General features: G+C 39.6%; 1 protein-coding gene across 6 annotated transcripts in view; it reads left to right on the top strand.

Moving 5' to 3' along the window:
• The window catches only part of Plekha1 (pleckstrin homology domain containing A1), a 53,126-nt gene that overhangs the window by 9,183 nt on the left and 19,798 nt on the right, over nucleotides 1-24,145 (top strand). For all 6 annotated transcript variants that reach the window (XM_085693215.2, XM_085693219.2, XM_085693218.2 and 3 more), the window contains 4 exons: nucleotides 3,738-3,898; nucleotides 8,025-8,081; nucleotides 11,781-11,826; nucleotides 19,809-19,906. In XM_085693215.2, the coding sequence (XP_085549341.1) occupies nucleotides 3,758-3,898; nucleotides 8,025-8,081; nucleotides 11,781-11,826; nucleotides 19,809-19,906 (342 nt within the window). In that variant the 5' untranslated portion in view covers nucleotides 3,738-3,757. The remainder of the gene's footprint in view (nucleotides 1-3,737; nucleotides 3,899-8,024; nucleotides 8,082-11,780; nucleotides 11,827-19,808; nucleotides 19,907-24,145) is intronic.

Below are 24,145 nucleotides of genomic sequence, written 5' to 3'. Positions count from 1 at the left end.
GAAACTTCTTGGTCCTAGGCTTCCAGTGACACTGGTCTGTAAGTTTATGGTAGTTTGACAAATGTCCATTTAGGGCAACAGTGGTGTAGTAAGCTCTCCCTTTGGGCCTCTGTACTTCCCAGCAATAGGCTTTGATCTGACTATAATACCAGATTTGTATTCCTTCCTGTGGAGCAGGCCTCCAACCCAATCACAAAGTGGTTGGTTATCCCTACTACCAACTTAGCTACTGTCGCTGCAGGGGGCATAGCTTGCCTGGTGCCTAGTATTGTAGCATACAGGTCTACAGGTGGGTAAAATCATTGATTTTTTTTTTTTCCTTAGCAGCCTTTATAGCACTTTCTAGCACGGTGAACTTAATCAAGCTAGCGGGGAAGGACCCTCCAGCTCGGTTCCAGCTTGATTTCTCTGTCCTATAACATGTAGACTTTATAGCTTTGATAAGCGCCTAGTTCACCACAAGTAAGGTATAGGACATTTCATCACACCCCAAATTTACCATTTTGAAGTCACCCTTTTCTTTACCTAGTAATCTGTTCTGACTCCACAGCATGTTTAGATTGCCTCTCACTTAGCACAGTACAGATGAGATTTCCGTTGCTCTGTGCGTCAGTAGTTCACCCCTTTCCAAGTAAAGCTCCATTGCACTGCGCTCACTCGGCAGCCGGTCAATTGGGTTGCTTCTGATTCTTGACACTTACGAGTAATGCTGCTGTAAACAGCTGCTTACAGGATTTTGAGTGAACAGATCTTCATTTGATTTGGATAAATACTCAGAAGTGGAATTTCTGGCTTGTATTATATGTATTTTTAACTTTATTAGAATCTGTTGCTAACTTGTTTTTCAGAGTTGCTAAACCATTTTGCACCCTGGCAGTGTGTATGAAAGTTTGCTTGTCTCTCATCCCTGACAGTGGGTATTAGGTGCTTTGTTAGTTTTGTTTGGGCTGTCCTAGGAGACACTAAGAGTATCTCAAAGTTGTTTTTAGAAATCTGCCATATCTTCCTGAATAATGATGTGCATCTTTGCTAGCTGGTCTGTGAAGCTCTGTGTCCATTTTACTGTTGTTTGTTTTATTGAATTGTAATTAACTGTTCTTAGTGTTGGTTACCCGGTGTAGGTATACTGTATACGTTCTCTGATGTTTGTGGCTTTTTTCTTTTTCTTTTCCTTTCTTTTCTTTTCTTTTCCTTTCCTTTCCTTTCTTTTTGTCTCTTCTCTCTCTCTCTCTCTCTCTCTCTCTCTCTCTCTCTCTCTCTCGTACTGATAGTGCTAGAACCTAGGTCCCTTACATGCTGAGTGAGTGCTGTAATACTTGTAAAGATTTATTTTTATTTTTGTGGACGTTTTGCCTTCATGTATGTGTATGCACCATAGGCATGCAGTGCACGGCAGAGACTGAAGAGGGCATCAGATCCTCTGAAACTAAAATTGCAGGCAATCCTGACCTGTCATATGGGTTTTGAGAATTGAACCCTGGCCATTTCTAACCCCTCTAACAAGTTGAATCTGTAGTTCCTCTTTACTTTTGAAAAAAATTGGATTGTATATCCTTTTGTTTCCCAGTTTGTCTTTTGTTGATGGAATTCTTGTGGAGCAGTTAGTGTCTTCCTGTGTCTTCTATATTTCTAATAAATTGGTAATTGAATACAGGAGAATCTAGTAACTCAATCAGATTTAGATAAAATCTTTTCTTATCATGTTGATTTCACAGGTGATGTTTGAATGTCTTCCATAAGGAAATACATAATACCTGGTCCATCTTTCTTTGTTGTTTGCTTATTCTGATTCATTTTAATCTGAAGAGTTTAAAGAGTCTAATGCCTAGGAATATGTGTTTAAGCAGTTATTATTTTCCTGCTGTCTTTTGTTTGTTTTTGAGACAGGGTTTCTCCACGTAGCTCAGGCTGTCCTGGAACTCTCTCTGTAGACTAGGCTGTCCCTGAACTCACAGAGATCTGCCTGTCTCTGCCTCCCAAGTGCTGGGATTAAAGGCGTGTGAATCCACTGCCAGTCCCCTTCCCCCTATCTTAATTGGGAAGCTCACTTCCCTCTCAGCATTGACTTCTGAGAAGCGGAAATGCTGATGACTGCTTTTCCTTTTTCCTTTTTTTAGGATTGCTTTGAAGATTACGATTATGCTTAGAAGAGAACCTGCCACAGAGGCTAGCGTACAGCAGTGATCAGTAAATGTTAATTATTGCTGTGTGAATTTAAAAATATTCTGAAGGATTAGAGAAATGGCTCAGAGGTTGAAGAGTGTGCTGTTTTTAAAAGAGTACCCAGGTTCGACTCCTAGTACCTATACCAGACAGCTCATTACCTCTTGTAACTCTAGTTCTGCAGGATCAGGCATTGACTTCTGAACTTGGCACCTGCCCTGCTCTTGCATGTGCACATCCCCATACCCAGATACAGGCGCACACACAATTAAAAATAAAATAAATCAGTTGGGCATGGTGGTACATGACTTTAATCCCAATACTCAGGAGACAGAAGCAGGAAGATCTCTATTAACAGGAGGCCAGCCTGGCTCCATATTGAGTTTTAGGCCAGCCAGGAATACATAGTGAGACTTTGTCTTAAACAAAAAAATAAATCTTTTTGTTTACTTATTTTTTAAATTGATTTTATTCAGCTGTGTTTTTTTCTGCTCCCCTCACTTCCTCTCCCCTCCTCTTCAACCTTCCCCCATGGTCCCCATACTCCCAATTTACTCAGGAGATCCTGTCTTTTTCTACTTCCCATGTAGATTAGATCCATGTATGTCTCTCTTAGGTTCCTCATTGTTGTCTGGGTTCTCTGGGATTTGAAATTTGAATGGGTAATTTTTAGCACACTTGGTTTTATTTTAGAAGGAAATCAAGTGAGTTATTTAATTGAGTAGAACGGCTCTTCTTTGTCCAGTTTGAAGTTGTGATTTGTAGGCTGGTTTTCTTTGCTTTATGTTTAAAAACCACTTATGAGTGAGTACATGTGATAATGTATTTCTAGGTCTGGGTTACCTCACTCAATATGATGTTTTCTAGATCCATCCATTTGCCTGTAAATTTCAAGATGTCGTTATTTTTTTTCTGTTGTGCAGTGCTCATTTGTGTAAATGTACCACATTTTCCTTATCCATCTTTAGTCGAGGGGCCTTTAGGTTGTTTCCAGGTTCTGGCTATGACAAACAATGCTCTATGAACATAGTTGAGCACATGTCCTTGTGGTACTATTGAGCATCCTTTGGATATATACCCAAAAGTGGTATTACTGGGTCTTGAGGGAGGTTGTTTCCTAATTTTCTGAGAAATTGCCATACTGATATCCAAAGGGGCTATACCAGTTTTGCACTACCACCAGCCAAAAAATAAATCTTTAAAAAAATTAAAACCATGAATAATCTTAAAAGGTAGGTCATCTTGACTTATGAGGAAATTGAAGTTTGAATGGGTAATTTTTAGCACACTTGGTTTTATTTTAGAAGGAAATCAAGTGAGTTATTTAATTGAGTAGAACGGCTCTTCTTTGTCCAGTTTGAAGTTGGATTTAGTGGCACATTTGTGGCAAACTTAAGTCCTAAATACTTTCTGCCAGTGCGTCCGATGTTGGTGTGAGCTCCTGTTACTGGTCTCCCCTGTAGTGGGGTTTGTGCTGCTTGTGGAATAGACTGAACTGTCGTCCAAGTTTAATCTTGATGTTTGCTTAGAAATTACTCTTCCTCGGGCTTACTGCTGCTATTTTCATTCTACAGTGTAATGTTCAAGCCCAGAAATGCCTTATGTGGATCGGCAGAATCGCATTTGTGGTTTTCTAGACATTGAAGAAAATGAAAACAGTGGGAAATTTCTTCGACGGTATTTCATCCTGGATACCAGAGAGGACAGCTTCGTATGGTACATGGATAATCCACAGGTTTGTAAGAACCCAAATCACCTTATAACAGCATAAAGAGTTGTATTTATTACAGCGTTTGATGTAGATTATGAGTTTGTCTTCCTAAACAGTTCATATTTAGATTTATTTCCACTGGTTTAACTTTCTCCCCTGTTGGTACCTGTGAACTGTACTCCTATTTGAACTTCAGAGGATAAAATTAAGTTTATTTGATTGAAATTAAAATTTATCCTTGCACATCTATTTTCTCCCTCTTGTGAGGGAAGTACTCTTCTTGTAGAAAAATGTTGACTAACCACAGATTTAAGATACTCTACCTAAGATTGTGAGTGTTCCCATTTGGAAAACCTACTGGAACTCTTTGATACTCTTGGGCTCATGTAGTTCTTTCATCGTGTGTGTCCCTTTGAGTGTCAGTCACTGCGATGAGTCTGTGACAGAAGTTGACTTTAATTTTGTTGTTTTCTTGAAAACTTTTGGGCTAGATGTAAGAAGTTGAAAAATAGAATACTACTTTTAATTACTGAGAGATGGCTCAGTAAGTCAAGGCACCGTGGCCAAGTCTGAGGACCTGCGCGCTCTTCCTGGAATCCATATGGTAAAAGGAGAGAACAGACTCCCAAAACTGTTCTCTGACCTCCGCATTTGAGCCATGATGTGCATGCCCTCCCTCCTGCCTCAATAAATATAATATAAATTAAAAAAATCCCAGTTTTGGGGCTGGAGAGATGGCTCAGTGGTTAAGAGCATTGCCTGCTCTTCCAAAGGTCCTGAGTTCAATTCCCGGCAACCACATGGTGGCTCATAACCATCTGTAATGAGGTCTGGTGCCCTCTTCTGGCCTGCAGACATACACACAGACAGAATATTGTATACATAATTAATTAATTAAAAAATAAAAAAGAACCTTTAAAAAAAAATCCCAGTTTTAAAATCAGTGAGAGACCTGAAATTAAAAATTTTCTGCTGAATAGTTGAAAGCTTCTTACCTGTGGAGCTCTTTATTTCCAGTCAAAATTATTCTAAAAGCTAAAAATGGAAGTGTGTGTCATGGTGAAGTATGTGGAAAGTGAGGAATGGGTCTGGCCAGCTTCCTACCCAGTGCGTTGATTGTATGGCCTTGGATAGAGCAGGAATTTTTAGAGAGGTCACCATAACCAGAAACAGGTCCCCTGTAACTAGTCTTTAGTCTTCATTATCTGTACTGATGTGATAATGTGTAAGTATTCCTTTATATAGTCTGGGGGTTATAGATGACCTTAGTGTTAATTCAGTCTCCTTAATTTCTTCAACTTAGATATAGTTCGAATGACACACAGCTAAAAAGTGTGTATCATATTTGAAATTGTCAATTATTATTTTTATCAGAGCTAAAATCCAGTTCCTTGGCTTTCCTCACCAGTCTTGATTTTACCCTCTGATTCTCTACCATATAGGTTTAGCCCTTTATTTACAGGTAATCTTGGAAATTTGAATGGATGGGATGGGTTATATCTTAATTCAGCTTATATTAGCTGTGTACTCACTTTGTATGGTGAGACATTTTAGCTGGCAGTAGCATCCTCTGTCAGTGTCCATGCAGAGCTTATTAACACTTTGTGTTACTCTTTTATCCCTGAGTCTAAGGATGTCCTCAGGAGGCAGTTACCTGGCCGAGCAAGCAGCTGCATGGTTATTATCTTCATCTCCTTGGTCTGAGTCAGTGAGAAATAACAGGACAGCAGGAATCAAAAGTTCATGTTGATTCCTTTTCCTCAACATATGAATTCGATTCTTTTCTTTTATGGTCTTGTGTGTTTAGCTGGGACATGATTCAATCAGAAGTAACACTGAATCCTCTTTGCAAGGTCTCAGCTATTGGTTCCCGCAGAGCCAGGGCGTAGGTTGTCAATGTTTTACCCTGATTGGTCTCTTTGCAGAGGACCTTACATATGGTTCTTGTGAATTCTCCATAAAACCCTCTGGTTTTTTTTATTATTATTTTTGTGTGAATTCTTCTTAAAATTCTCTCTTTTACCAAAACTTCTCACTTAACAGATATATACAAAAATAAATACGAAACGAAGTTTATTTGTTACCGTGTATGAAACACAGACTTAGAATTAGAAAAAGTTACAAAAAGCAGAGGGAGCTGACATTCTAGTGGAGATGGTGACACTTAAAATTGACCTGAAGATTGAATTTGACTTTGGCCCAGAAGTGGAGAAGTAATGATCCCTGGATTCAGGGTAGCAGTGGCAAAGGAGTCACTGTAGGTGTCTGCAGAGTGTCTGGATTAGTAATCCATTTTGGCAGGGAGGGGTCTTCTGAATTTGGCACTCAGCTAGTTCTTTTCACATAGACTTTTTGTGCATACGGGGCGGTTGTAAGGCACGTGCTGATGATTGCCCCCATCTGTACTAAGCTCAGGATACCCCACTGAGAGCTAAACTTCTAGCCTTTCGGTGTTTGTTTGTTTGTTTGTTTTTGGACAGGGGCACAACAAGCCCAAGCTGGCCTGAAACTCTTGATCCTCTTTCCTCTACCTCCTGTGTATTGGAATTACAGGTGTGGAACACCACACCCAGCTCACATGAACTTTTTAAAAGACATTTGTTCTTTTTGTAATTAGTATATTGAGTTTCTGAATATTGTATATAATTAAGGTCTTTTTTCAGTCTTTAGTCCTTACTTTTTTTTTTTTTTTTTTTTTTTGAGTTTTCAAGACAGAATTTCTCTGTGTAACAGTCCTAGCTGTCCTGGAACTCACTCTGTAGACCAGGCTGGCCTCAAACTCACAGAGATCCGCCTACCTCTGACTCCACAGTGCTGGGATTAAAGGTGTGCTCCACCACCTCCTGGCTCCTTACAGTTTTTTTTCTAGTTTAAGTGAACTTTTTAAAATCTTGTTTCTGTCAGTCAGTATAGTAGTCATTAATGCCAAGTTTGTTTCACCTTTAAATATAAAGACTAAGCCATACGAGATTGCCAATTTAGAGCCATTTTGAATGACTGAGAAGTAGTAGCAACTTCAAATGGTTCCACTTCATTGTATATGTCCAAGTGCTTAAGAGCTTTGATAAATAAGCAGTTTGTTTCGCCTCTCCTTGGAGAGCCACTTCCTTTTTCCACTGCTTTCTTTGTCACTAGACTTCAGTCTAAAAATCTACTCGAGTCTATTACGAGGACTCATTTTATGGCTATGTTTTGCTGAGGAAGTTGGTAATGATACAGAATTAATGAAGTATCTGTACTAGGAAGTGAATTTGAAGAGACTTGAAAAGTTTAGTATTTGGCAAGATGAGCCGAGGACTTACAAGTATACACAGCACATTTCCTTTAAAAAGAGAGTGAGTTAATATTTTTGAAAACTAAAAAGCATTAAAGTAGTTTATAGCATAGCACTTAAACCATTTAAATGATGTGTCCTCTGGCTGTTGCACTCTTTCTACCTACTCTTCTGTTGGGTTCCCTGAGAGGAGGGATTTGATGGAGCCATCTTGTTTATGACTGAGTTTCCGAGGTCTCTCACTGTGCACAGCGTCTGGCTGTAGGTCTCTGTATTTGTTCCCATCTGCTACAGGAGGAAGCTTCTCTCAGAATGGCTGAGCAAGGCGTGGATTTATTTCCTGCTTGGAGTCAAAAGGCCAATATTTTTAAAGTGATATATTTGATAAGTTTTACTAGATCAATGTAAAATGGATGGTTTTTTAAAACTAATTAAAACTATATTGCTTTGTGTCTCTAAATATTCTCCCATTGTTTACATAAACAAAATTTGGTCTTATAAATCTTTAAGCTCAAAAAAGAATTTTAGTTTAGCTACAATGAAAAAGACAGCTCTTTAGCTCTAGGCTATACCATAATGGAGCAGAGTGAGACTCACCTCCTTACCCCAGTTGTTTTCTTTTCGGTTTGTTTCAGTTTTTTACCTGCAGGGATTAGAACCTGTGGCCTCACAAATGCTAGGCAGGTGCTCTACCACAGAGCCACACCCACAGTCCTGCACTGTTATCTTGATATCAGATCTAGTAAATGTGTAAACTGAATAAAGTATACTTATAAAATGTTATTTTAAAAATTTTCAAATGTTTTTAGTACATTTAAACTATATTATAAAATAAATAATGTTGGATAATAATTGTATTTTAATATTTATTTTTAGAACTTGCCTTCGGGATCATCACGGGTTGGAGCCATTAAACTTACCTACATTTCAAAGGTAGACTATATATTATTTTTAAAATTTATTTTTTTTTTTGTTCTTTGGTGTTTCTGAGAAAGTATCTTAACTATGTAGCCCAGGCTAGCCTTGAATTCTCCATCTTCCTGAGTGCTGGGATTACAGGTGTGTGTCATCCTGTGCAGTTTTCATTGCATTATTCTCATGTGAATTCCTGTCCCCAGGTGGGAGTGTGAACAGATCAGAATAGCTTCTCTCTGTCATTTAGCAGTGATGCTCAGGTTCCAGTAATGATGAAGATTGTCCCTGCTTACTGTGACTAGTTCTTTAAGTTGATAAAACTGAAAGGAATATGAGATTAATTTATAGAATATGGCAAATTAGAGAAGTAATATTAATTTTTATGATCATGTACCTGGATGCTACAAAAGGGAGAAATTGCTGAGGACAGTGGCAGAGCTGTGGTGCGGGCAGAAGTGGAGGCAGGATTGCTAGTTTAAGGCCGGCTTTGGTTACCAGCAAGACACTGTCTGAAAGTTAAATAATGATCAAAAAGACCATAGAGAAGTCAGTTAACGGGTTCTGTCTTGAAGTTCTAGGAAAGAGTTGCTAAGTTTGTATTACTTTTTAAAGGTTTTTTCCCCAATTTTAAAAATTTCATTGCCTGACATTTTTAAGATTTATTTTTATTATTTGTATGTGTATGTACATACACATAGTATGTATTTGGGTGCCTGCAGATGCCAGAAGAGGGCATCAGATCCCCTGGAGCTGAAGTTAAGAGCCGCCTGACATGGTGCTGGGAACAGAAATTGGGGCCCCTGAAAGAGCAACAAGTGCTTTTAACCTTTGAACTCTCTCCACCCCCTATGTTTTATTTTGAGAAAAATGTACACTGTCATCATGTTGAAGTAATGATGGTTTCTCCTTTTTACTTTGCTCTTACTAATTTTTGCTTCTTAAAATTGATTTTGTGCCAGGCAGTAGTAGCACATGCCTTTGAGTTCAAGGCCAGCCTGTTCTACAGAGCAAGTTCCAGGACAGCAAGGACTGCTACACAGAGTAACCCTGTCTTGAGAAACCAAAATGAATGAATGAATGAATGAAATAGATCTTGTAGTACTGAATTTTAGTTTTCAAAAATTTAGGTTATATATTTGTTTAATAACCTTTTTGTTTGTTTTTTATTTTTTAGGCAGGGTCTCATTTTATAATCTTTGTTGTCTGTGAATTTACAATGTAGTCCAGGCTGGCCTTGAATTTAAAAATTTCCTTGACTCTGTCTTTAGAGTACTGGGATTAAAGGTGTAGTAAACCATGCCAGGGCACTTTTTTTTTGGAACAGGGTCTTTTTGTAGTTTAGACTGTTTCAAAGATTACTATGTAGTAATCTAGACGAGGCTGGCCTTAGACTCACAGAGATCCATCTGTGTCCCAAGTGTGGGATTAAAGGCCAACACTGTCAGGGGCTAGAGAGACGGCTCTTCCAGAGGTCCTGAGTTCAATTCCCAGCAACCACATGGTGGCTCACAGTCATCTGTAATGAGAACTGGTGCCCCTTCTGACCTGCAGGCATACAGACAGGCAGAACACTGCATGAATAGTCAATCAATCAATCAATCAATCAATCAATCAATCTTTTAAAAAATGACCACCACTGTCTTTTTTTTTTTTTTAAAAATAGTGTTTTGTAAAGTTAAGATTAAGTTACCGAGGTGCTATGCTAGCCCTATGGGTTTGTTTGTATGTGTAACTTTGTTTTACACAGAAGTTTTGAGCATCTGTTGATAATTTAAAATATGAGGTGCAAATGTTAGTACTATTGACACTTTTAGTACTGTTGATGGTAGTGACACACTTAGTACTTCTGAGCATATGCTGTTGTCTTGCGGCAGATGTGGATTGCTTTAACAGGACACCCAGTATGCCTTGTTTTAGGGTTTCTTTTGCTGTGAAGTGACATCATGACCACAATATATCTTCTAAGGAAAATATTTAATTTAGGGGACTTGCTTATAGTTTTCAGAGGTTCAATCCTTTATCATCATGGTGGGGAACATGGCAGTGTGCAGGCAGATGTGGTGCTGGCTACATATTGAAGTGCAGGCACAGGAAGTTGACTGAGACACTGGATAGTATCCTGAGCACAGAAAACCTCAAAACCTGCCCCCACAGTGACACACTTCCCCCAGACAAAGCCATACACAACAAAGCCACACCTCCTAATGAGATTATTCGGGCCAATTACATTCAAACTACTATAGCCTTTATTTAAGATACCCATCTTTATATATAAAATACTTGGTTATCAGTTTTATAATACAGCATTTGTTCTTATAGGCAAATTATATCTGTATTGTTCCTGGACAAGATTGACTATATATTTAAAGAGAAACATTTCTGCTCAAGTCAAACTGTAAAATTTCAGAAGACAAATAATTTTCTGTAAATTGAGACATTGACAATGTATTTCAGAACTGGGCGGTGGTGGCACACACCTTTAATCCCAGCACTTGGGAGGCAGAGGCAGGCAGATCTACAAGAGCTAGTTCCAGGACAGGCACCAAAGCTACAGAGAAACCCTGTTTCGAAAAAACAAAGCAAAAAAAAAAAAAATTGTAGAAAATGTTTTTCAAAATGCCTTGCAACCTGCCTTCTGTAGAGATGGTTATTGGGAGAAGTAGGATTCCATTGTAAAAATGGAATTTTGACCTCCAATTTCCTTGTTGCCCATGGTACATGTATACTACAATGCAAACGTGCTGCCAAGTGCTTTTCACTGTACACAGAGTGATGTGAGAAGGATAAGTTGTAATAACTGCCGAGAACAGAGTACTGCCCACCAACCTGTATCTCATTTGTTGCCTTGAGTTTTTAAAATGGAAGATTGTCCTTGAAATGAGTATTAGTTAGCTCAGTGAGGCAGGCAGGGAGTGGCCACTGTTTCCCCTGCTTCGTTATTCCTGCGTTAAAATGTAACCCTGTTTGTCTAGTACCTCTCCTTCAACTCTGTAGTTTGAACTATTCAATTTTATTGCTCCACTTTAGGCATGCGATTTTCCCTAGGATTTATTCCTAAAGCAAACTTCATCATGACTGGGCTGTGAATTGGGAATTCATTTTGAAATGCAAAATATGAGTCCTGTCACTGGGAACAGCCCAGCAGAGGTCATGAATAGGGTCTGGGGAGAACTTACCCAGAGGAATAGTACTGAGGTAGTGGCTTGTTGTATCAGCTTATGAGACGAGCTGTTCTGCTTGTCATGACCCCCAACAGGAGGAGGTTGAGTGCCATGCTGACTCCTCAAAGAGATTAAGGCCTTCTGGGCTTTGGACTTTAGATAAGCAAGCTTGCAGTCTACTATCTTCACTTCAGTTGACTGCCAACATAGAAACAAGTTGGGGCTATCCATAGTTTTTGTGTTCATTGAGGGCATGTTGTAGATTATGTTATAAAAGTGTGTGTGACAACGCCTACAGGTACACTTTCGACTTCACGTTTTCTGGAGAAAAGAAGTTATTCAAAGAAAATGTACAAGAACTATTTGTCTTATATTACAATTGGGACCCAGATTATTCTGTATTTAATTTGCTATCTTTAGGTTGCTTTTAAATTTTAATTTCAGATTGGTATGCTAAGTGGGAAATCGTGCATGTGGAAGATTGTATAGTACTTGAAGTGGAATATTGTATGTAACATGTGAAGAAGGAGTAACGCAGACCTCTTTTTCTTACTAGGTTAGTGATGCAACTAAGTTAAGGCCAAAGGCAGAGTTCTGTTTTGGTAAGTAGCCATGTTTACATTATTTTATTTTCTAAATGATAATCATTCCACCAATCTCCTTTTAGTTCTTCTTAAAAAACGTTTATTTATTTATTTGTGTGTGTGTCACAGCATTCATGTGGAGATGAGAGAACAACTTCCCGGAGTCAGTTCTCTCTTCACCATGTGGGCTCAAGGGGTTGAAGTCAGGCCATCAGGCTTGGTGGTCAGTGCCTTTCCCCGCTGAGCCGTCCTGCCAGCTCTGCTCGTTATTTTACGGTAGGCTGAGAAATAGTAATACAGCCACAAGAAACAGTCCTATGGCTTAATGAATCTGTGAGAAATTCCTTTACACCTATCATCCAGGTGAGGGAATAAAACTTCGACCCTGCTACCAACCTCACTGTCTTTCCTCTTCTCATCCTAGTCATAAGCTCCCCACATTCCTGTGTAACTGTTGTGATCTCACCCAGCAGTATTTCAGGGAGTTTTTAGCTGTACTTTTTTGTCTCTGTTGACCACATAAATAATGCAAAGGGTGCTTTTTTTTTTTTTGCAAGGGAATGAGATATTTACATCTTGGAGGCAAGAGGAGTTGAGGATGTTACCTAGGCTGTGGATAGGTGTGCAGTGAATGCCTAGGACACACTGGGCTGTGGGAGAATAAGGAGGATTGGTGCCTCAAGGATCTCAGGCTAACTGACAGATATAATACTGTCGTCATCATTCCTGCCGTCAGTAGACGGGGATATGAGTCAGAGGTGCCACTGTGGGTGAGGACACCCCATGCTGGGGGCCAAGTCCGACCACTTTTTACCACCAGTCACAAGAAATAAGACCTCTTGGGCAGAGGTGTGCAGGGGAGGAGAATGTGATGTAGGAACTGGAGACGATGCTGGAGGCAGAAGTCAGGGTGCGGTATGTTGACAACCAGTGCATTTCCTTATTTTGAAAAAGGGAAGAAAGTAGAGTACCTGAAGGTGAATGAGGCTGCTGGCTCCACACAAGGGTAGTCATGTGACTACTGTACTTGAGATCTTACACGTGATGGAACTGATGGAGGTGAGAGAAGCTAGAAGTACAGAGACTTGGAGATTTGGCCTCCACCCAGGCAGTTCCATATTCTGACTGGTTTGCAGTTGTCTCTTTTGTATACTGATTTCATTTCCTTTAGGCATATACCAAGAAGTGGCTTTTTTTTTCTAATATGTGAAAATTCGAGGTAAAAATACCCTAAAAGTAGAAAGGGTCAGGGAAAGAGAAGAGAACCTTCTCTTCTGTGGAACAGTGTGGAGCAGGAAGCTAGGGTGTGGTGCCTAATCTTGATTGTCAACTTATGGAATTTAGAACCATCATGAAACAACCCTTTGGAGAAACAAGTCTGTGAGGGAGTTAATGTGACCTAGAGATTAGATTAACAGAGGTGGGAAGAACTTCCTAAATGTGAGTAGTACTGTTATGTGGATTTGGGGAGGAAGTGAACAGAGCACAGAGGTTCATCATTTTCTGCTTCCTGACTGTGGATGCAGTGTGACCTGCCACCTCCTGTTCCTGCTTCCACATCTTCCCTGCTGTGAGGGCTGTATCATCTGGAACTGTAAGCAAGAATGGACCCTTCCTTCCTTAAATTGCTTCTAACAGATGTTTTGTTGTAGCAGTGAGGCAAGGAACTAAAACAGGAGCAAGAGAGGATCCAGGGAGGGGGACAGAGAGACTCAGTGAAACCTCTTGGCTTTTACAATTAGTGTGCATTAGTATATGGAGAAGTTTAGAGTGAGTTAAGAGGATGGGCGGTAGCTCAAACTGAGGAAATTGGTGCCTCTCAGTCTGTTAATGTGGGAAGGAAATTAAGATTGACTAACTCCTATAAAAGGGGGACTGTTTTACATTGAAGTTAAAAAAGGGTACTTTTGGAACAATATTAATGTTAAAGTTCTTTGCATTCTTCCCAGTGTAGAGGGTGTCTTTCTCCTGCAAGTTAGTATTCAGAGCAGAATCTGATAGCAGCCACATATGTCCAGTAAGTTAAAAGCCATTGTGAACAGATTGAAGTTAGCTGCTCAGAGAAGCCTGCTGTGTTTGTCATTATTAAGAAACTTTTGTAAAAGTTATGCATTGCTGCACATTAGAATTATGGCTACTAAATAAGAGGATGTTTCAGAGCCTTGGAATTGAAGGGTATTAGGGCTCATCACCTAACAGAATTCTGTTAGAATATATGATCACATGCTTATTTTTAGTGCTGGATTTTGAACCTAAGACTTGGGCATACTAGGCAAATGCTCTACCACTGAGCTAAATACACCTCCAGCCCAAACACACATCCTTTTAACACTTAAAAATATCTCCCCTTTGTTAGTTTGAGGGCATTGTTTAAAGTGTTCAGGTGGAATTCCGCCTTGCCCTCTCCTCCCCACTTCAAACCCTTTCCAGTCTCAGAAAGCACAAGAAATGGTGACTCTTCCTGAAGAGATACTCACGACCATACCTACAGGGTATTTAAAGGCCTCCTAAGAAAAGGCCAGGTGGTTTTCCTGTTCCCTCTCCCCTTCTCCTCTCTTGGAAGACCGTCCTGCTGTGTTTTATTCATTACATCTGAACGTTTAATTCTTAATTCAGCTTGATTGTGTTTGCTGCATCAGCAGAGATACTTAATATTGGGGTATAGAAACCTTTTATATAGTAATAAATTCAACATTCATAGTTATTAGGCCTAATTAGAGTAGGTGATTTTAGTTGGGATCAAAGAATAAGATGAGCCTCTTTTCGTCTTTTTTGTAGTCTACTGCATCTGACAGGAATAGATTATTTATAAAACAGTTGCCTTCAGAGAGAGATACTAGAACCCCAACTTCATTCTAAAGTGGCAGGCTATCTCTAATTACCCTGAAACAGGGGAAACAAGAAACAACAAACCTTATCTTTGATAAAGGTAGGAGACATGAGCAGGTGACCCTCAGTGTATAAATATGAAAGCAGATAGAAGAATAGCAACTCACTTTGCAGAGCAGAGAAAGAGGCCGATGAAGAGCCCTGCCCTGTCTCTAATAGGCGTAGGTAATGGGGCCTGTTTGGGGGATGGGGGAAGCTACAGTGAAGGGGGACTGAGAACAGGTTCTTTGTTTGGATGTCTTTAAAACAAAAACAAAAACAAAAAACCCCCCACAAAACTCTAGCCTCTGTCTCCATCTGGCTCAAGTCAGCAGCAGTCCTTCCCCCCAGATCAGCAGGGAATGGGATGTTTGGTGTGTCCAGAAATAGAAACTAACACTAATCCCAGAGAAGGGAAGGAATGAGGCACAAACTGAAAAGGAGGATTTAAAGGAGAATCTGAATACTGAAGGATTCCTGTCCTGTGCAGCCCCAGGGAACCTGCAGCCAGCTGCAGCCAGCAATAGGTGGGTAGAGCCTGAATACCCTCAAGAACTGAAGAGTGGTACTGACATCTGGATGTTGTCGCTAGGCAATATGTAGCACCCTCACAACCCAGGAGGGTACAACCGGCCTTTTAGTCCCTCTTTTAAAATAGTAACAGACAGCCCAAATTACTTAGTATTTGAGAAGACTTATCAGATAGAAAAAGAAACAAGTAATACAAAACACAGAAGAAAGCTTTTTTCTCTTTTCTCCCCAAGACAGGGTTTCTCTGTGTATACCTGGATGTTCTGGAACTCTCTGTAGACTAGACTGGCCTCAAGCTCAAGAGACCTCTCTGCCTCTCTAGAGCTGGGATTAAAGGCATGCACCACCACCACCAGGCTAACTTTTTTTTTTTAAAGGCAAATCAGCAAAAGTTAAAAAGAGGTAATAGAGAAATTGATGTGGCAATCTCACTTATAAACTTGTAATCTCAGCATTTCTAGGGGATGGCAGGTCACAGGCCACCAGCCACTTTTTTATAAAGGGAGGGGCAAAAACCAGAGAAATGAGAAAAGGACCCCGTCACCACTAAATCTGTGGCCACACTAACACACTTGAGTCATGGCTGTTTAGTCCTGGATCATGGGAGGGTTTTTGCTCCAGTTACACTAATGCCTGTGCTGTAGTTTTTATGCATTTATTTCCTCTCTTGTAAAGATTTGAATACAAATGTACTCAGGTGAAAAGGTAGGAAGCAAACAAGCCTCTGAGGACTGCTTTTTTAAAAGGCTTGGCAACCCAGAGGTATCCTGGCTTTGTGTTTGTGGGATTCACAGCTTTTTCTTCCTTTCCATGTCCACTCCCCCCCTGCATCGCATACACACCACTTTCCAGTAATTCCCTGGAGATGATGATAGGAGGATCCCTGTGTCCATGTCTTCACATGCATTGTCACTTTTCTCTGGGAAAGGATGCATGACATTGCTGATGCGGAGGTGAGGAGAGCAGAACTCAGATTAGACAGTGCTCAGAGCCCTGCATATGTTTATCCGCCTTGCTAATTCCTGACTTCGTAGTTTGTGGTAGATGGCTTTGCTCCCCTAGGTATGAAATGAAAGCATGTGAGTTTTTTATTCCAACGGCAGGGTATACCAAGAGTTGTGTTATTTTGTTTGTTTTAGTTTTTATGTTTTGGGATTTAGGGGCTAGAGATAAAACCCAGAGCCTGCGTGTGGTAGACAAACACTGAGCTACATCTCAAACTGCAAGGAGTCTTTTTAGTTTAGTTATGTTGGCCTCCTTTTGTTCCTTCAAAAAAGCCTTCTATAAATATTACACTTTTAGAAGTATATTTATTATATACATTTGCCTGTGCTAGCTAGTGTAGTTCACTGTTAGAATCTATTTATTTTTAAACTTACTATTTTATTTTGTGTGTATGGGTGTTTTGCTTTCATGTATGTTTGAGCACCAGGTGTGTGTCTGGTTAGTGCCTGTCAGATTTCCCTGGGACTGGAGTTACAGACAGTTGTACATGGCCACATGGGTTCTGGAGTCGTACTTGTATCCCCTGGAAGACCTAAGCCATTTCTCTTAGATCATAAACTTCTTCAGTATTCTGAGCTGATGCCCTAAACATTATTTTGGAGAGGAAGTACCGTTGAGCTGACAGTGGGCAAGGTCTGGATGAATACTGTGCTGACTACTGTATGCTGGCCACAGATTGTCCTAGGGAGTTCCTAGTTATGCTGAAATACACACCCTCTAGTGCTTCTCAACCTTCCTAGTGCTGTTTGACCCTTTAGAACACTTCCTCATGTTGTGGTGACCCCCAACCATCGAATTATTTTCGTTACTACTTCGTAACTGTAATTTTGCTACAGTTATGAATCACAATGCAAATATCTGTGTTTTCGATGGTCTTAGCGACCCCTGTGAAAGGATTGCTCAACCCCCAAGGGGCTCAAGACCCACAGATTGAGAACCACTGCTCTAGAAACAAACGAAAGTATAAAATGTGGTGCATTACAGTTTTTTACTTTTCAGGTGAATTTTTCTGTAGCACATCATAAGATAGCTTTGACTTCTGTAATTTTCAACTTAGTCTAGGGAGCTTTGTTTTAGAGTAGTTTGTTCTCAGGCCCAATTTCAAAATCATGTGTGTTTGAGAAATAACTTTTCCCTTGAGGGTTTTCATTTCCTTTTTCTCTTAGTCATATTCAACTCAGTGCTAGTACATTAATAATTCAATGTTGTGGTGGAGATTTTTGGAAGTTTTTTTGTTTGTTTATTTATTTATTTATTTATTGGTTGGTTGGTTTTGAGGCAAGATCTCACTCTGCAGCCTTGGCTTTCCTAGAATTCACTATATAGATTGGGCTGACTGGAACTCACAGAGATAGGCCTACCTCTGTCTCTCAGAGTGTTAGTATTAAAGGTGTGTGCTGCCACGCCTGGCCACACCTGGCCTTGGAAGTTGATTTTATATTTGAACAATTTCAATGGCGTGGCTGTTAAGGTGCATTGGATGCATTAGCTTCTACAGTAGTCTTTGATTTTCTAAACAAATACATATGATATAAATAGGTGTAATTAAAGAGCCCCTTATGACTTGTAGACAGCTGCCTGCAGATGTGCTTTATGAAGTTCAGGGTTCCAGTCCCTAAGTAGGCATTTGTAAATTGCATTGAACATATGCCTTTAATCCCCCTTTAATCCCAGCACTTGGGAGGCAGAGGCAGGTGGATCTCCGTGATTTCAAAGCCAGCCTGGTCTACAAGAGCTAGATCCAGGACAACAAGAACTGTTACACAGAGAAACCTTGTCTCGAAAAACCAAAGAAAAAAAGAGAAAAAAATAAAATAAAATAAAAAGGTTTGGTGTTTTATTTTGTTTGGTGAAAGCTCCAAGTGTAAAAATATCTTTATTTAAAATTAAATGCAAATATTATTTTGGGCTAAAAATATTATCAGAGGCTAAAAAATAAATATGTGTATAAGCTTAAATTATGGAGGATTTCAAATACATAAAGTCTACAGGATTAAAGGGAAAATTGATAGAATATTTGTTTTGTCAAGGATACCATGAGAATTAACAGGGAAAGTGAGAATTAACAGGGAAAGTACTTATGATAAAGTAACTGGTTAATAGGAAAGCTCCTGTAGATCAGTAAATTACAGCTGAGCAGCTCAAGAGGAATGAGTAAAGAATATATAAAGCTCATGAAGGAAATGCAGGTGCCTAATACCCATATAAAACTTATTTTCTCAATAATTAAATTCAAATTCAAACAAGGTTTAGTTATCTACTTATTAGCAACTAATTAGGTTGTTAATAGAGTGCTGTATCAGCTAGGCTTCATTGAATGAAATAACATTTGAGGCATTTCTTGGTCCCAAGGTAATCGTTACAGGGGGATTATTCTTACACATGTCAGAAGACAGAAAGAGCGCAGTGGAGATGTTGCAGTAACTGAGACGTTAGGGACAGCATGAAGCTGCTCCACTTGGGCTAGGAGAGCGAAAGGAATCATCTGTAATGGAGGAGCAGCTACCAGGAAGCTATGCAGTAACGAACGGTTCAGACTCTGAGACTCCAAGCTTGAAGACTTTAAAGCCATGGGTGTATATGTAGCACAGATGCTAGTAACAGTACAGGTGAGAGGTGTGCACACAATTGGGAAGATGCTTCTGGATAGGGATTCAGTCTTAGGGAAGGCAATTTTCTAATGCAAAAGTTGGCTTTCTTTTTCTTTTTTCTTTTTGTTGTTTTTTGTTTGAGATAATGTCTCACTATATGGCTCTAGCTGACCTGGAACTCCTTTGTAGTCCAGGCTGATAGGGAACACAAAGAGATCCGCCTGCCTCTGTCTCCTGAGTCCTAGGATTAAAGGCATATTCTACCATGCCTGACCCAAAACAAAATTTTTAAAAATTACTTTTAAAATGATTTTATTAGTGTGGGTATTTTGCTGTCAGGTCTGTACACCACTTGTATGCAGTATGCAGTGCTCAAAGGTCAGAAGAGGGTATTGGATACCCTGGAAGAGGAAGGAGTTACAGACAATTGTGAGCTATTATGTGGGTGCTAGGAATTGAACCCAGGTCCTCTGGAAGTGTAGCCAGTGCTCTTAATTTCTGAGCCATCTCTCCAGTCCCCCCAAAGCAAAATTTTTAAATGTTAATACTCTGTGACTCATTAAGTCTGTATCAAGAAAATTATTCCACAGAAATGCTGGTCAAAGTGTGAAGGTGCATGTCCATGTGATATTTCATTGTGATGTTCTTTTGTTTGTTTAGTTTTTTTCGAGATAGGGTTTCTCTGTGTAATAGCCCTGGCTCCTGGAACTCTCTGTGTAGGTCAGGCTGGCCTTGAACTCACAGAGATCTGCTTGCCTCATGAGCGTTGGGATTGAAGTATACATCACTGGAGAACTGACTCACTATTTAGCAGTATATGCATTTAATGAAAACTGGTCATGAAAGAGTTTTGCCTGTATAGCTCAGTGAAAGCAGTGTTTTATATGGCCTAATGTATTTTGTGAAATCCAGGAGTTGCAGTGTTGAATCTGGGAAGACATTTGCAGCTGTCCTAAACATAATTTAGAGATAACAACTATATTTCATGTATTTTTCTTTTGACAGTTATGAATGCAGGGATGAGAAAATACTTCCTACAAGCCAATGATCAGCAAGACTTAGTGGAGTGGGTAAATGTCTTGAACAAAGCTATAAAAATTACAGTAAGTATGTATTTAAAATTTTCCCTTTACAGAAGTAATCTTTACATTTTAAAAATGTGTCTAATATCCTCAGATTACCAGCAGGTTACACATTCAAGTTTGGTTTAAAAGATATGTTCTGAATGTGAGCCATTTGCTTGTGCGTGGGGCGGTCAGCCTGTGAATACCTTACAGTGTGTCTCCAGTAAGGATTCATCACTGTGTATGTTGATTGTGTTTTTGTTGTATATCTAGAGTAGGATGAGAGGCTTTGAACCTCTTACTCTGGGGATGGGCATAGTATTACCCTTTTCTAAGCCATGGCAGGCAAAGGAGATGGGTGTGAATAAGGGAGAAGGCTCAGGTCTAGAGATTGAGTCTGAAGAGTTGTGGTGCCCAGAGGGTCCTGCCTGGGTGTTCTAGGGATGTCACCTGCCCTTTTCCCTGGAGTTTCAGGGCCTGCTGCTTTTCCCTCCTGTTGATGCTACAACCCTCTGCTGTTAAACCTTTCTTCTGTTTGGTTTTAAGATGAACATCAGTACTTACTGATTATTTACACCATACCAGCAGGAAGGCTTTAGACAGAAGGTTTTCCTTCAGTTTTCCAGAAAGGTTGAGTGACTTGTATAGACTTCAGCACTGGTAAGCTATGAGGCTGAAACCCAGGCAAGCCTGTTGGTTGGTCCTGGACCCTGAATTCTGCAGTGCAATGAATAAAGAACCCCTTCCTAAAGTCAGACAAGCCTTTCTGAGCAAGTTGCCCCTGCTGCTGCTGCTGCTGCTGCGCCCATGGACTGCCTTGCTGTGCCTTTTCTCCTTAAAAGTAGGCTGCCTAGAAGGTTTAGGAAGGAGCTCCTCCTGTGTGGGGTTGTATCACTTAAACTTTTTTTCAGTGGTGTATAGTTATTTATTGATCCTAATCTACTCTTGGTCAAAGAGCATGTTCCAGGAAATTGATGCATATAGTCTTCACCTCAAGGAAATGATTCTCTCTCTGTCTGTGCCACACAGCAGCAGAGTTAAGATAGCCGACCAAGGCTGTTCTTAGATCAATTTTTTTTTTGTCTTGCATCAGAACAGCTTGTTACCACATGACAGAAAACGCCCACACACCACATCTGAGCTGTATGCGAAGCAGAAGTTATTTTGGGGCTTGTGCAGTTTCATGATAGCAATATTTTGAGCAGATTCAGAAGTTTACATTCTTAAAAGTTTTAGCTGATCATTTTGAGCTCTTAATAAATATTCCCTACCTCGAAGATGTCTTTATAAAGTCTGTATGTAGTACTTTCCTGGATTTGTTTTTTATAGTCTACAGCAATAAGCAGAACTGGTTTCTTTTAATGATTTAAAGAAAAGTCTCAGCATTTTACTAAGTTGGAATGCCTTGAATTGTTCTCTCATTTATTCATGAGACTAAATAGTTTTTTATGTCATTGTAAGCTGTTCCGCAGGAAAGAGAAACTGGTAATATTTAATTAGCTTTTGGGATCTTGCAGCTTTATTTTATATGGCATTTTTACTGTTTTTAGATAAATCTTGATAATGATTTTTGTGATTTTTATCGTTCATATTTAGAAAATATAAATACAAATAAGATACAGTAATTTTAAGTGCAGTGATGTTAATATAAAACTGGTAACTGACTGGAGTCAGTTTTAGGTAAACATAGGAAAAGGAGAGAATTCCCAGGCTTTAATAAGATGTATTTTGCTGGGACTGGTTAAGAGCACTGACTGCTCTTGCAAAGGATTTGGTTCCCTATACTCACGTAACTGTTCATAATTGTTTATAACCCTAGTGCTGGGACACATAGTACCTTCTTCTGACCTTCACAGGCACCAGGCATGTAGGTGGTACACGACATGTAGGCAAAACACCCATACAGATAAAATAAAAAAAAAAAAATAGCTGAGTGCTGGTGGCGCACACCTTTAATCCCAGCACTCAGGAGGTAGAGGCAGGCCGATGATCTCTGTGAGTTTGAGGCCAGCCTGGTCTACAAAGCGAGTTCCAGGGCATCCAGGGCTACACAGAGAAACCCTATCTTGAAAAAACCAAATGTGTGTGTGTGTGTGTGTGTGTGTGTGTGTGTGTGTGTGTGTGTTTAAAAATAGACATCTTGGGGGACTGGAGAGATGGCTCAGTGGTTAAGAGCACTGATTGCTCTTCCAGAGGTCCTGTGTTCAGTTTGCATCAACCACATGGTGGCTCACAACCATCTATAATGAGATCTGTCGCCCTCTTCTGGTCTGTAGGCTTACATGTAGACAGAACACTGTATCCATAATAAATAAATAAATCTTAAAAAAAAGAGGAAAAAATAGACATCTTGTTAAATGTTTTAACAGAAATTTAGATCAGTTTAGACTTCATAGGCATTTTGCATATTTAATTATTTTGGAGTGTGATATGTCTAATTTCATATCTAAATGTCTATTGATTTATATGTAGAATCTTTGAAAGATTAATATTTCCACTTTAGTATATGTGTAGTTTTACCTTTCTCTACAATCATTCCAAATAATATTTTAATCACCTATAATTTAGTGGTCTGCTGAATACTATGTCATCTGTACACTTAACACATACAGAAATTTAAAATTGGAGTTTTCCAGAATGTGGTTTCACCTTGGAGATTGTTAGAGCATTGTGGCTAGGAGCATGGTGATTAGTTAAGTGTTCCAGTTGTAGTAGCACACCTTCTCAGTGCACTGCTCTTCACCACTGGAGTCTGTCTTCACCTTCCGTCTGCGCAACATTGTCAGTTATCTCCTAAGCATTTAAAGAAGAAGGAAGAGTTTTAAAAGTCAGTAGTATTAGAAGAAATAATCTTGAAGGACATTTTTAGTTACTTGAGTTTGGAAAATCAAAATTGGAAGCATGCTTTCAAATGTGTATTTGTCTGCCATCAGTGTAGTGGCTCCTGGACCCTTCCTGGCTTAAAAAAAGAGAAAATGTCCAGAGTTTTTTCCTAAGCAGAAGTCCACTATTTCTAAAATGTCTTTTAAGTTCTAGTAAGTTCTAATTTAAAAGTCTACATTAACTTTTAATCTAAAAACTAGTCTTTTGAAATTGTAGCAGAGATTTCACAGTGACAGCTAGCTAGGACAAGTAAGCTAAGTACTGGTCTAGCCGAGCCTTTGCCATCAGCCAGGTCAGATGGAGAGAATACAGGTCTTGCCGCCAAGGAATGTATCAAACACTTTAGGTTCTGTCCTCTAACTCTGCACTTATTCCTGGCTGGCTGAATTTCACTGCCCTGTAACTTTTGAGAGGGCTGTAGCCTTTTATTTATTTTGTCATAAATATCTTCTTTGCTCACAGCTTCCTTCTCTAGTGAGTATTTTCTTTTCTAATATTGAGACATTCTGTGGGGATCATAGTAAATGCCTACTAAGCACACGTTCAGATCCTTCCCAAGAAATAGTCACATAAGAATCAGGGAAGAAACAATAGTACATAAGAATATTTAATTTCTGACGTTTGTCCTCTGCCCTGTGAGTTGGCTATTTGATGCTCTTTAACAGCTGGCTGATTTGCAGGTGTACGTGTGTGTTGGGATGGGGGTTAGCGTTTGGATTTGACTCACTTTTCAGTAAGAGTTTTTTATAAATTCTACGGGAGTTACTTTATATCTGAATAGTTTACTTGCACTTTTCTTTGAAAACAAGGTAATGATAATTTAGATAACTTTTATTGTAATCTTCAGTTCGGGTGGGGGACTTGTGCTTGCATAGACTTTATTATGAGGGCTGCTAGCAGTGGGCCAGTTGCACAAAAAAGGTTTTTTGGTATGATATGTTTCTGGAAGGAAAGTGGGGAAAGCAGCATATATTAGCATATTTTAAAGTTTCTATGAAAGCCTTAGAGGATAACCACTGCTCCTCTGGCAGGTCACCACAGAGCAGCAGTCTCAGGTCATCTCTGTGGCTTCAGATTGACGGGTTGACAGGATTACACTTTGTAAAATGACCGAGATAAATTATGTGATTCTAGAGAATGTTATGGATTTCATTACAGATTGTTCTAGGGCGTGGTATCTTAATTTTAGCCTACAACTAACACTTTGTTCTCTTGTAAAAAGCACCTTTAAAAAGCACTCAAGAGTGTGGCCTCTTAGGATTCCACAGGCATTCAGGATTCTTCTTCCTTTCCCTTTCTTTTCTTTCATTTTCTGCTTTCCCTTCTTTCCCCTCCCTTTCCCCTTTCTCTTTCTCTCTTTCTCTCTCTCTGTTTTGGTTTTTTGAGGTAAGGTTT

Source organism: Myodes glareolus, chromosome 7, assembly GCF_982192425.1.
Source record: "Myodes glareolus chromosome 7, mMyoGla1.1, whole genome shotgun sequence".
Lineage (NCBI taxonomy): Eukaryota > Metazoa > Chordata > Mammalia > Rodentia > Cricetidae > Myodes > Myodes glareolus.
Note: the sequence above shows the minus strand (reverse complement) of the source record. Positions and strands in the feature narration are given on the sequence as shown.